This window comes from Ascaphus truei, chromosome 5, assembly GCF_040206685.1.
Source record: "Ascaphus truei isolate aAscTru1 chromosome 5, aAscTru1.hap1, whole genome shotgun sequence".
Taxonomy (NCBI): Eukaryota; Metazoa; Chordata; class Amphibia; order Anura; family Ascaphidae; genus Ascaphus; species Ascaphus truei.
Genome location: NC_134487.1, coordinates 156,343,750 through 156,357,744, shown reverse-complemented (window position 1 = coordinate 156,357,744; position 13,995 = coordinate 156,343,750). Strand labels below are relative to the sequence as shown.

Below are 13,995 nucleotides of genomic sequence, written 5' to 3'. Positions count from 1 at the left end.
CAATTTTCTTGAGAGCATGAGTTTCTGTCGGTGCAGCGCAGCACCCCCCCCCCTTGCAGCGGCCCCATTGTGGGGCGGCTCTTGTCCCTGCAGCGTCCGCCACAGCGGGCACCTTATTTTAAAGCCACTAAGGTAATGAAGCTGCTTTAATGTATTTTTTATAAATAGTGTGCGGGAGCAGGGGGTCTCCTTAGCTGAACCGCATTGATTTCTGGCTCAGGGACCCCCTGCTTCCCGAGTTACACAGTATGGAGCATCGGATGCCAGTGTCGCCGCCATTTTTAAAGCGTCTACGACGCTTGACGTGTGACATGTAAATAATGGAGGAGATACTGGCCCCCCATATTTGGGCCTGATACTCTGGAACAGGGGGCCCCGAGGCTGAAATCAATGTGGTTCAGATCAGGAGACCCCATGCTCCCGCACAATATTAATTAAAAAATTATATTAAAGCAGTTTCAGTACCATAGCGGATAGCCGCTAAGGTAATTAATGATTTTTTATTGTTATTTGTGTTTTGATACTAGTGCAGATGAGCAGGGGGTCTCCTGAGCAGAACTGCATTGGTTTGAGCCTCGGGGACCCCCTACTTCATGAGATACAGGCCCCGTTATGGGGTGCCGGTATCCCCTGCAGGATTTAAATCCCCTGGTCAAATGACGTGGGAGATTTAAAAGCACAGGGGATACCGGCACCCCATAACGGGGCCTGTATCTCATGAAGTAGGGGGTCTCTGAGGCTGAAACCAATGCGGTTCAGCTCAGGAGACCCCCTACACATGTACACTATTATTAAGATGTATATTTATACTGCGCGATTGCCTGTAAGAGCCGTGCATGGAGACGCAGCGTCTCCATGCAGTTTTTACAGGCTGCTTTTTTAAAGTTTAAGCATGATAGCGTTGGGGGGGGGGGGGGGTGGGAAAGCTCAGGGGCTAGAGGTGTGATAGCCCGCATTGAAGATTGATAAATCTACCTTATGGAGCCAAGATGAGGCTCTATGGCTGCAAGCTTTTACTGTAGGTAGGACATGAATACATGGTAGGTATTACATTTTAAGACTGAGATAAGAATAAGTGCAGATTGCAAAAACAAAGTAACAGCAAGGAAAACAAATACTATCAGATTTTATATGCTGACCCAGGAGGAAGTGCCGATAAGATGACAGTTTTTTGGTTGTAGAAAAAAAACCCAGCAGTAGTGAATGCAAACTTATTAAGGGTGTAGTTAAAGGGCTTGGCAAAGTATAATAGTATGATGAAAAGAGAGGATAGCAAGCTAACAAAATTAATCAAATCGAAAGATGTAAAGAGTCCAGGTCCCAGGAGAAAGGGATCTGCAAGAAAAGTAGCAAGGCATACAAAACAGGGTTTCAGTTCAGTGGAAAATAGCAACAGAAGCATAGAATTTTACAGCAGAAAAGAACTGCTTGGTACACCTAGTCTGCACAATTTCCTATATGTTTATAAAAACTCAGAGGTATTTGATACTTTGCTTTATTTCACATTTAGGATAGCCTTAGGTTTACCCCAAACATTTCTGAACTCCCGTACTGAAAAATGTCCTCCTCCTTTATCTTTTTAAACCCCTTGATATATTTGACTGTTTGAATCATATACCTCCCCCTTTGCCTTCTCTCTTCTAAGCTGTGTGTTGATGTCCTTTAGTCTTTCCTGATAAGTTACATGTACAGTAGTATTATAAACCATGTAGCATTTTAGTAGTTCTTATTTACACATTCTCTAATTTGTGCTCTTCTGAAGATCTAGGGCCTCATGCAGTAAGCGTTGATAAGGGAATTATCGCCATTTTATAGCCAAAATTGGGTTTGAGATTCAGTAAGCGCCGATAAGTGCTTGATTTCGCCAGGTTTCGGAGCCGATTATTTTGTTATGGCCAGTCGGCTGCCGATAAGCCTGTTTTCGCCACTGATCACCACTTTTTTAAATCGGCTGGATTCAACAAAAAAAATCAGCTTATCGGGGCTGATCGGCACTACGAAATTGAGATGTTATGGCCAATTTCTCCCGCCAACTAAAGTTGGCAGTTTGGAGGGGAGAACGATCGCTAAGGCTGCCGGAACGGCACTTAGAAAAAAAAACTCTTCTGTACATCAATGGAGTCAATGGAGCGGGGACGTATAACAGTATAGTACTGTTTACGTTTCATTGCTCACAATACAAACGTCATTTGCATTACAGTGTGGGGGGCATTCCCTGCATTGTGTCACAGCTGACGTGTATTATTTGCATAACATTCTACTTTTACATGTTGTCAGCATTTGCGGGTCACATTACTCATCATGTGATGATGTGTCAAGGGAAAATACTATACTCAACTCTTAAAGGAGAACCTCACATCATATCACACATTTTACTGAACTGAGCGACAATTATTTACATGATGTTACACATGTCACACATGTCACACATACACCGTATATTAATCTTCCTTTACATTACACAATGCTTGTAATGTGTCACGCATCTTTAAACGTTCATGTACATCTGTATTCTCATGTTTACATATACTTTTGGGTCCTCCCTATTTTCATGACGTCACTTATTGGACGCTCAATCACATTGCATGTTTACATTGTAACCATAGCATTACAAGCACTTCAACCTAACTTATACACACATGTACAGTAATTCATCATTGGGACACCTTGTCAACTCATTCTATACCAACTATCCTCATTACAGAAATGCATGCATATGCACACGACTATTCATTGTTGTCAACATGTGACAATAACATGCCTAATTACACATGTTACACCAAACTTTTCCCACGTCAATCTCAGCCTTTTTGTCTAATTACATGACTGACTGTTGCGTTCACAAGTGTTACATGCATTGCACATTACACTATTTATTTTCAACCAATTTTTGTACAAAGCTTCACGTCACATCATTGGCAAATATCATCATTCCCTGCAGAATACACACAACAAATACTTATAACAACAACTGCACACAGCTTGCCACAGAAGTACTTTATTATGTTAATGTAACACCTTGCATTTTACTATGTCACCTGACATCATCACATACCTATTTAAAGGACGCCCATTACCTGCTCATTCACAGCTACTCATTTCAAAATGTTGAGATTGTTTAGGAGACGGAGGAACATTCTTTTCTATGACATGCTTGATGATCAAGAGAATCATATAGGGCAAGGGAGGGACACACCGAGGGACAGTGACAGGGACAGTCACGCGGATACGACAGGGACAGGGAGAGGGACAGGCCGAGGGACAGGAGATCAGAGGAGAAGACAGAGGAGACAAGTTGTGCCTCGTCCGCGTCTGTACAGGGAGAGAACCCTGTTAGATGGGATGAGTGAGGAGGAGATTGTAAGTCGCTATCGTTTGAGTTCAGCAGCAATCTTATCTCTTTATGAGGAGATAAGGGGAGATTTAGATTTTTTCACAGCCAGAGGTCGTGCAGTCCCTGGGCTTGTTAAAATGCTGTGCTCATTACATTATCTTGCTTCCGCGTCATACCAGACAACTGTGGGCATAGTGGGCGGGGTCTCGCAATCTACATTCTCGCGGGCCTTGACCCAGTTTCTCTATGCACTCAATAGACGCGCTAGGAATTATATTCATTTTCCTACAGAGGCGACAGAGTGGCTGGAAGTCAGGACTGGCTTTTATAATATAGCAGGGATACCATGTGTGCTGGGTGCAATCGATTGCACACATGTTGCTTTGATTGCACCTAGTCAGAGTGAGCATGTGTACCGCAATCGTAAGCACTACCATTCACTCAATGTACAGGTGGTATGTGATGCGACGATGAGGATAATGCATGTGGTACCCAAATTCCCTGGTTCCAGTCACGATTCCTCTATCCTGAGGAACTCTTCAGTCTTCCATGCGTTCGAAGAGGGACATTTTGAACATGGTTGGCTGCTGGGTGAGTACAGATTTACATGTTCTAACACAAAACACATTTTTATGTAGGAATGTTGGCATTGTACAATTTGATCACTAATGTCAGCTTATGTGTGCTCCATTCATTATAGGTGACTCAGGATACGGAATTAGGCCGTGGCTCTTGACTCCAGTGCTACACTGGCGACACACTTTATTCGAGCACGGCTAGTCCCGCGAATTCGGGTATACTCGGGTGTATTCAGGTTTCTGATATTTTTCAGCCAGAGTGCATTGCGTTATTTTCCGGCAGGAATTTAAGCTTTTTATTCCGGCTGGTTACAATACTGCAATGCCGTCAAAATACACATGGTGGCGCTTGCGAGCTATTCTCTGTGAAGCCGTCCCCTATAATGAATTGTAATGCAGTATATATATATATATATATATATATATATATATATATATATATATATACTGTATAACAACAACCCCTGTAAGCCCTAACATACAGTACTGTACTGTACTGTATATGCACATACATAAATGATACTACAGTACTGTATGGGCGGCGGGGGCGAGATGTGTTTGCAGCAGAGAGAGATCCGCTGCTCTCTCTCTGCGCAAACATCCACACATTAAAAATTATTTGAAATACATTTTTATTGATAGTGTAGATGTGCAGGGGGTCTCCGGAGCTGAACCGCGGTGGTTTTAGGTCTGGGGACCCCGTGCCCCCCGAGATACAGGCCCCTTTAGGGGGTGCCGGTATCCAGCTCTGCGTTAAAAGCCCCGATCACGTGACCGCGGCCTGTAAACCAAGCAGAGCAGAGGGATACCGGCACCCCCTAAAGGGGCCTGTATCTCGGGGGGCACGGGGTCCCCAGACCTGAAACCTGTGCGCTTCTGCTCTGGAGACCCCCTGCACATGTACACTATCAATAAAACACATACAATATACAGTATAAATAAACACTCGTTCTTTACCTTAGCGTCTATGCGCTATGGTAAAGAAGCATCATTTCTGTATTTTAATAATATTGTACAGTGAGCAGGGGGTTCCCTGAGCCAGAAATTAATGCTCAGGGAACCCCCCTGCTCCTGATCAATATTATTAAAAATACGGAAAATGCTGCGTCATTACCATAGCGGATAGCCGCTAAGGCAATGAAGGGGTTAACCCACCGTGCCCGCTTTATTGTGTGTAGTGGGGATGGGTGAGGGGGGTATTTGGCCCTTGGTGTGAGTTTAGGACTTGCGGGAGGGGGGGGGGGTTGCGGGTGCACTTAACCCCTTCACGATCGTAGCAGTTAATACCGCTACGGTCATGAAGGGGTTAAGCCCTCCCGCTACCCCACCCCCCCCCCCCCCCGCAAGCCCTCCCCAACCATCGTTGGGGCGAATACCCCATTCACCCACCCTCCCGCTACCCACAATAAAAAAATACACACACACAGCAGCCGCCAAAAAATAAATAAATAAATGACAATAAATACATTGGAAATACATTTTTATTGATAGTGTAGATGTGCAGGGGGTCTCCGGAGCTGAACCGCGGTGGTTTTAGGTCTGGGGACCCCGTGCCCCCCGAGATACAGGCCCCTTTAGGGGGTGCCGGTAGCCCTCTGCTTGGTTTAAAGGTCCCGATCACGTGATCGCGGCCTGTAAACCAAGCAGAGCAGAGGGATACCGGCACCCCCTAAAGGGGCCTGTATCTCGGGGGGCACGGGGTCCCCAGACCTAAAACCACCGCGGTTCAGCTCCGGAGACCCCCTGCACATGTACACTATCAATAAAAATGTATTTCAAATGTATTTATTGTCATTTATTTATTTATTTATTTATATTTATTTATTAATTGTGCTGCTGCTGCTGCAAGTCGTAAACTCACACCAAGGGCCAAACACCCCCCTCACCCCCAATAAAAAAAATTCACGCACAGCAGCCCCACAATTAATAAATAAATCTAAATAAATAAATAAATAAAATCTATGTAAAACCCCCTCCCCCTATTCTCGCTTTTAAAACGCCCTGCCTTCTCTCTAATCTATGTAAAAAAAACCTCCCCCTATCCCCCTATCCCCCTATTGTGTGTGTGCGTTAAGCTTCCCTGCAAGCTATGTAAAAAAAACCTCCCCCTATTGTGTGTGTGTTTAAATCTGGCTGGCCTGTGTTTCTGAGTGCTGAGTGCTCTGCGTTTAACCAAGCAGAGCAGAGGGATACCGGCACCCCCTAAAGGGGCCTGTATCTCGGGGGGCACGGGGTCCCCAGACCTAAAACCACCGCGGTTCAGCTCCGGAGACCCCCTGCACATGTACACTATCAATAAAAATGTATTTCAAATGTATTTATTGTCATTTATTTATTTATTTATTTATATTTATTTATTAATTGTGCTGCTGCTGCTGCAAGTCGTAAACTCACACCAAGGGCCAAACACCCCCCTCACCCCCAATAAAAAAAATTCACGCACAGCAGCCCCACAATTAATAAATAAATCTAAATAAATAAATAAATAAAATCTATGTAAAACCCCCTCCCCCTATTCTCGCTTTTAAAACGCCCTGCCTTCTCTCTAATCTATGTAAAAAAAACCTCCCCCTATCCCCCTATCCCCCTATTGTGTGTGTGCGTTAAGCTTCCCTGCAAGCTATGTAAAAAAAACCTCCCCCTATTGTGTGTGTGTTTAAATCTGGCTGGCCTGTGTTTCTGAGTGCTGAGTGCTCTGCGTTTAACCAAGCAGAGCAGAGGGATACCGGCACCCCCTAAAGGGGCCTGTATCTCGGGGGGCACGGGGTCCCCAGACCTAAAACCACCGCGGTTCAGCTCCGGAGACCCCCTGCACATGTACACTATCAATAAAAATGTATTTCAAATGTATTTATTGTCATTTATTTATTTATTTATTTATATTTATTTATTAATTGTGCTGCTGCTGCTGCAAGTCGTAAACTCACACCAAGGGCCAAACACCCCCCTCACCCCCAATAAAAAAAATTCACGCACAGCAGCCCCACAATTAATAAATAAATCTAAATAAATAAATAAATAAAATCTATGTAAAACCCCCTCCCCCTATTCTCGCTTTTAAAACGCCCTGCCTTCTCTCTAATCTATGTAAAAAAAACCTCCCCCTATCCCCCTATCCCCCTATTGTGTGTGTGCGTTAAGCTTCCCTGCAAGCTATGTAAAAAAAACCTCCCCCTATTGTGTGTGTGTTTAAATCTGGCTGGCCTGTGTTTCTGAGTGCTGAGTGCTCTGCGTTTAACCAAGCAGAGCAGAGGGATACCGGCACCCCCTAAAGGGGCCTGTATCTCGGGGGGCACGGGGTCCCCAGACCTAAAACCACCGCGGTTCAGCTCCGGAGACCCCCTGCACATGTACACTATCAATAAAAATGTATTTCAAATGTATTTATTGTCATTTATTTATTTATTTATTTATATTTATTTATTAATTGTGCTGCTGCTGCTGCAAGTCGTAAACTCACACCAAGGGCCAAACACCCCCCTCACCCCCAATAAAAAAAATTCACGCACAGCAGCCCCACAATTAATAAATAAATCTAAATAAATAAATAAATAAATAAAGACATGAAGAGAAATAAATACTGTATATACTGTACAGTATATACACTGTATATATATATATATATATATATATATATATATATATATATATATATATATATACAGTATACATATATACACTGTGTATATATACTGTATATATATATATATATATATATATATATATATATATATATATATATATATATACATACTGTATGTGAGTGAAAAGAGAAAAAAGTAACCCGTATGGGAGCACTCAGGTATGCAATTGATATATTTGTTTATTTATTTGACACAGTGCAAAAAGGGATGAATAAACAGTACATGATTTAAAAACACTTAAAAAAGAGGCATGGACCCTTAAACACTAATGAACAGCACTAGGGAACGACACACACTGTCAACCCTAAACATGAAAAGGATAGTGACTCAAAAAACACTAGGGAGAATCAAAGTGAATCACAATACAGTAGGTTACTGGGTTTAAAGGCACCTACAGTATACAACGCTAAGGATAATGCACACTACAATACCAAAAAGTATTTTAACCAAGCAAGTAAACCAAAATCAATATATACTGTAAGTAACAACCAGAAAAGACAATTTTAAACCAAACTAACCCTTACAATACCAAGGATTACATCTATCTAATTGTAAAAAACCTTATACAGTACATTATACACAGCATTGTTTAAAAACCCCTTCCCCCCTAATGTTTGTGTTAAGCAGATTACACTGAAGGGAGAGAGATATAAAGGCCTAAAGCCCCTTCCCCCCTAATGTTTGTGTTAAGCAGATTACACTGAAGGGAGAGAGATATAAAGGCCTAAAGCCCCTTCCCCCCTAATGTTTCTGTTAAGTAGATTACACTGAAGGGAGAGAGATATAAAGGCCTAAAGCCCCTTCCCCCCTAATGTTTGTGTTAAGCAGATTACACTGAAGGGAGAGAGATATAAAGGCCTAAAGCCCCTTCCCCCCCTAATGTTTCTGTTAAGTAGATTACACTGAAGGGAGAGAGATATACTGTAAAGGCCTAAAGCCTTACCTGCATTGGTAAACCCTCCCTGCATTGGTAAACCCTCCCTGCATTGATGTCGTGTAGTGTACAGTACAGTATGTAAATGTGGGGAGGAGGGGGGCCCAATGTGCATAATGTACTGTGAGGTCTAACCACCCTCACCCCCTACCCACATACTGTACCGTTACCCCCCCCCCCCCCCCCCCCATCCTGGCCATGGCCCCTCACGCACAGCAGCTCCACAATTAATAAATAAATCTAAATAAATACAGTACATGAAGAGAAATAAATATATACTTTATATATAAATGTGAGTTTATAACTAAAATAAAGAATATTATTTCTAGGGGCCCTAGAACAGAAGTTCCCACGCCAATTTCGCGCTCATTGCTCTTTTTTTTGCTCTTTTTTTACAATGTTGCTGGTCTTGCGGCTTTGCAGTATGCAAGCAAAAAGCGCAGTGTATGAAGTCTGGGTGAGCGCTTTCCACATTTGATGCCTACGGCACCTTCCCATTTCTACACACTTCAATACCTGCACAGTTGGTAGCGCTTTCCATCCCAGCTACCATTCTGGATATTCACCTCTCACAGGCCATTCTTGCCCGAGTCTGTCCTATCAGACAGGGGCATTAACCTGTATCCACACCACCTGGACAATTTCTCTCTGTCAGAGACTTGTGCTATTTATTTTATATATTTTTGTGTAATTATTCATGCAAATTTATGCTCATTTCATATGTGGTTTTCAACATAAAGTGGCTGCTGGGCCTGATCCTAACTCATACAGTATACAGTAGCGCTTCCCTGTTTGTTTGTTTATTGCAAGCAAAAAGCAGTTTGTACAGTAGTACTGAGTGTGAGATAAATTACTGTATTTATCAGTGTTGATCAAAGAGAGTTGATCAGAAGGATTCCCCTTATATACAGTACGTAGAATTAATAAAATTGTATTATTTTCCGATATCCGCAGTGATTCTGGTCAACCTGACAGATTTTTAGTAATACAGTATACTGTACTGCAAGACCATGTGTTGTCTACCTTTTACTACAGTATACTGTACTGTATGAATGACAATAGAGTGCTGTATACTTTATAAGGGGAATCCTTCTGATCAACTCTCTTTGATCAATACTGATAAATACAGTATCATATTTATACCCCTTTAGCACCTGTCGTTCCATCCTATGCACCCATTTACTGTACAATGGTGATTGCGGTCGTATTCACGTACTTTATGTGAGATAAATTAACCAGTTCTTTTATTGCTGAAGTCGCCACAAAATACTTTTATTTACAAATACAGTACAATACAATGGTGAAACTTTTCAAGTTAACAGCAATTCAAAACATCAACACACAATAATACATACTTTACAGTACTGTACAGTATACTGTACTAGTATATTTGGGCCTTGTCTTTGGGGGTTTATTCATGCAATTATTAGGGTGACCTGGCGTTGGAAATACTGACACAATCCTACAGCTACACCACCCACCCCCTCCCTTAGAGTTTTTAATCCCTCCCTGGCCAAGCATCAATCGTCTGGCTAATCCAATCCAAGCCATTGTTTTGTTAATCTGGCCCTGGGCTGTTCAGAACAGCCACTGCTTCTAAATTACTGAAAATATACAGGATAAATATACAGTGATGTGAAATAATCCTTTCTGTGTGTCTGAGAGTGTTGAAAGTCACCAGGTCCTCATCTAGTAGAGTACATTCTCGAATACCTTTAGAATAAAAATACAGTATATATAAATATACAGTATAAATATTGCACAGTATACTGTAATGTTAAATAACCCATCCTGTTCTTTTTCCCTTCATACTGTAACAGTATCCTCATTGTGTCTGCGGTACAGTAGTTCATTGAGAGAGGAGAGGTTTTGTGTACATCATTACTGCTGTTTATATACTGTACATTTGACTGCACAAGCAGATTTGATGAACACAAGGCCCCCCCTCCCCTCTGGTGCACCCTTTTTCCTGGAACGACAAGAAAACAAAAACTTTGTTCAGTTACTGTACTGTACTGTATGTGCGTACTGTATTATGGTAGACCTACTGTACAGTAGGTGGCTGGTGCAGCTTTCTCTGGAAAGAAAAAATGGAGCAGTTAGTAGGCAGTTACTGTAGTATGTCAAACTAGTCTACTGTACTGTATACTGGAACTACTGTAAACTCTGACTATTGGGAAAGCTAAAATCTGTGCCATACTTACCTGTATCATAGTGTACCTACTGTACAATACTACAGCACTGTACTACTTTCCTGATGCTTGTCCATTGCGCGCGATGACAATGGGCAACACAGTGGCAATATGGTCTATATATTTATTGCATCGTTCAACGGTGAGTTCATTGTTCCAAAAACTCATTATGGCTGTATACAACTCGTCCTTCTTGGAGGGTTTCGCCACTTTACGGATGTGGTCCTTCAGCTGATGCCAGACCATTTCGATCGGATTGAAGTCTGGTGATCTGTGATTGGAAAGAAAGGACAATTAGTTTAAGAGATACAGTACACAGTAAAAACAGTGGGGAACATATAAATGGGACACGGTCTACTACACTTACTCCGCTGGCGTCTTCACCCAGTTGATGCCGCGCTCAAGGATATGCGCCGTCGACGCGGTGTGCTTGGGATCATTGTCCTGGTAAAAGCGATGACCATTGGGAAAGTCTTGTGTGATGTATCGCACTATCACGGGCACAATGTTGTCTTGGAAGAAATCTTTATTCATGATTCCTATAGCAAGAAAAGAAAAGTGCTCAATAGTACAGTACAGTGCATACGGTAAGGCAACACTAGTCAAGTACAGTGCATTAGGCGGCATTATATTTGAGAAATTGTACCTTCAAAGACGACAATGCATCCCGGTCCACGCCTAGAGATGGCACCCCACACATGCAGCTTCACAGGGTGTTTTGGCCGTGGCTTCAAAGTTATGCGGCCTTTTTTGTGGAACGCAAATCTTGCAAATCTCTCCAGCGACACAGTAGACTCATCAGTGAAGATGCAATCCTGGAAAGTCTCACCGCTGTCGATCCATGCCTGGGCCTGGAGCACTCTTTTGATTTTGTTTGCGTCCCGTATCATGGGGTACGCTCTGTAATGACAATGAATAAAAAATGTTAGCGTCACAGCGCAGTACAGTTTGCAAAACAACATTTTTACTTTACAGTACAGTACCTCCTGTACTGTCCACTACTAACCTCACACGTCCATATTTCCATCCAATTCTGCGTCTCATCTTCTTTATGCTGCTCTCGGATACAGTCAGATTGTGGTTTTCCTGAAGAGTGTTTTTAACCCTTAATGCGCTCCTCTCATCATTCTCCTCACTTATTCTGTCCACCAGAAGAGTAGTCTCCCTACAATGCAAAGAAATTATATTGTGTTATTAATATGCAGCAATATAAAATGTATACTGTATACTGTACATGTAATGTTGTAATATACAGTAAATATAAATATACAAAAAATGTATACTGCTGTACTATAAATATAAATAGACAAAATATACAGTATACAGTACTGTTGTAATATAAATATACTATATAAATATTCCGTTGTCAGATGAATTGCAATATACCAAAAGTGTATACTGCTGCACAAAAAATATAAATTGACCACACATACAGTACACTACAGTATATACTGTTGTAATATAATAAATATACTATATAAATACGGTATACTGTTGTTATATCATAATAAATACACATCATATACTGTATATTCCGTTGTCAGATGAATTGCAATATACCAAAAGTGTATACTGCTGCACAAAAAATATAAATTGACCACACATACAGTACACTACAGTATATACTGTTGTAATATAATAAATATACTATATAAATACGGTATACTGTTGTTATATCATAATAAATACACATCATATACTGTATATTCCGTTGTCAGATGAATTGCAATATACCAAAAGTGTATACTGCTGCACAAAAAATATAAATTGACCACACATACAGTACACTACAGTATATACTGTTGTAATATAATAAATATACTATATAAATACGGTATACTGTTGTTATATCATAATAAATACACATCATATACTGTATATTCCGTTGTCAGATGAATTGCAATATACCAAAAGTGTATACTGCTGCACAAAAAATATAAATTGACCACACATACAGTACACTACAGTATATACTGTTGTAATATAATAAATATACTATATAAATACGGTATACTGTAGATGTACACTACAGTTTTCTATATTTTTTTTGGTTAAGTTTTATAAATACAGTATACTTACGCATTTGTTACCCTTGGTGCCTTTTTGCGGTCTCTGTTTTTTCCTTGTGCATGATAGCACACAGTGCTTGATGGCACAACGAGGCCAGAAGCAGTTAACCAGCGCTGGATATCTGCAATTCGTTGTCCGCTCGTGTACATCTCCTTCATTCTCATGCTGAGATCCTTTGAAATCTTCTTAACAGGCATTGCTGCGAGTACTGTAGAAAGAAATACAAACACAAGAATGTGTATTCGATGTTTAGTCGATGTGTATTCAATGTGCAGTGAATCCACAAAATGGATGGTGTATTTATATGTTAATGACTCACATAACAGACCACCCACTTTCAACACCTGTACCTGGCCACCATGCATAAAAGGTTGTACACGTTGCATAGCCCACCACTTGCTGATCTTTATCTGAGGCATTGTCCAGATACTGCATTGTGCCTCCCGCTTACATGGAGCATCCCCGGTTCTATGGAAGAAAGAATCATCTCACCTCTGCTGTGCCTGCCACACTGAAAAAGAGAAAGGCAGTTACCGTTCCCAAGCCAAAGGCAAAGCGACAGGCTAAGGCCAACAAAGAAAACCTTCTGCTGACCCCAAAGGCTAAGGCTTTTAAAACACGTCAGCCTTATTATGTGAAGAAGAAATACGGTACTGTGCTCGGTTCGCAAGACGCATGGCAGCCAACTCACCGAATCCGCAGACCACTTGCTCCCATATGCTTCGACGACTCTGCTGTAGCTGTCCCGGAAATCTTCAGCCCGGCTTCTCCACCCCCATCTTCTCCGGTTCCATCTGAAGATGCTGCTGCCTCTGAAATCAACGGGTCACTGTCTCCTTTGCTCTTGGACGACTCTGCTTCTCTCCCGGAAATCCAGCGGTCACCTTCTCCATCCCTCTTCCACCACGCTGCAGCTTCTCCTGTACCGGGCATCCCCAGGTCACCTCTTCCACTCTCCATCGATGCCGCTTCTCTCCAGGGAACCCCCATCTCATCCTCCGTTGCACCCATCCCCCCAGATCTCCAGATGCCATGCACAAGCAGCTCGTTGGACCGGATCCTGAATGGGCTAAGTGTGGATCTCCCCGGGAATTCTAGTGTGCTGGCAAAGCTAGATCTGCTTCTGGAGTCGGTGCTACATATGGAGCAACGGCTGGATCAACGGATGCTACATATGGAGCAACGGATGGATCAACGGATGGACAAGATAGAGGCAGACATAGCGGGCATACATTATTTGCTC

The 13,995-nt window shown here is 42.0% G+C and overlaps 1 protein-coding gene across 1 annotated transcript in view; it reads right to left on the bottom strand.

The window, feature by feature from the left end:
* Positions 1-1,120: 1,120 nt before the first annotated feature.
* The window catches only part of LOC142494689 (uncharacterized), a 39,336-nt gene continuing 26,461 nt past the window's right edge, over positions 1,121-13,995 (bottom strand). The window contains exon 4 of the mRNA XM_075599122.1: positions 1,121-1,335. Within this exon, the coding sequence (XP_075455237.1) occupies positions 1,121-1,335 (215 nt within the window). The remainder of the gene's footprint in view (positions 1,336-13,995) is intronic.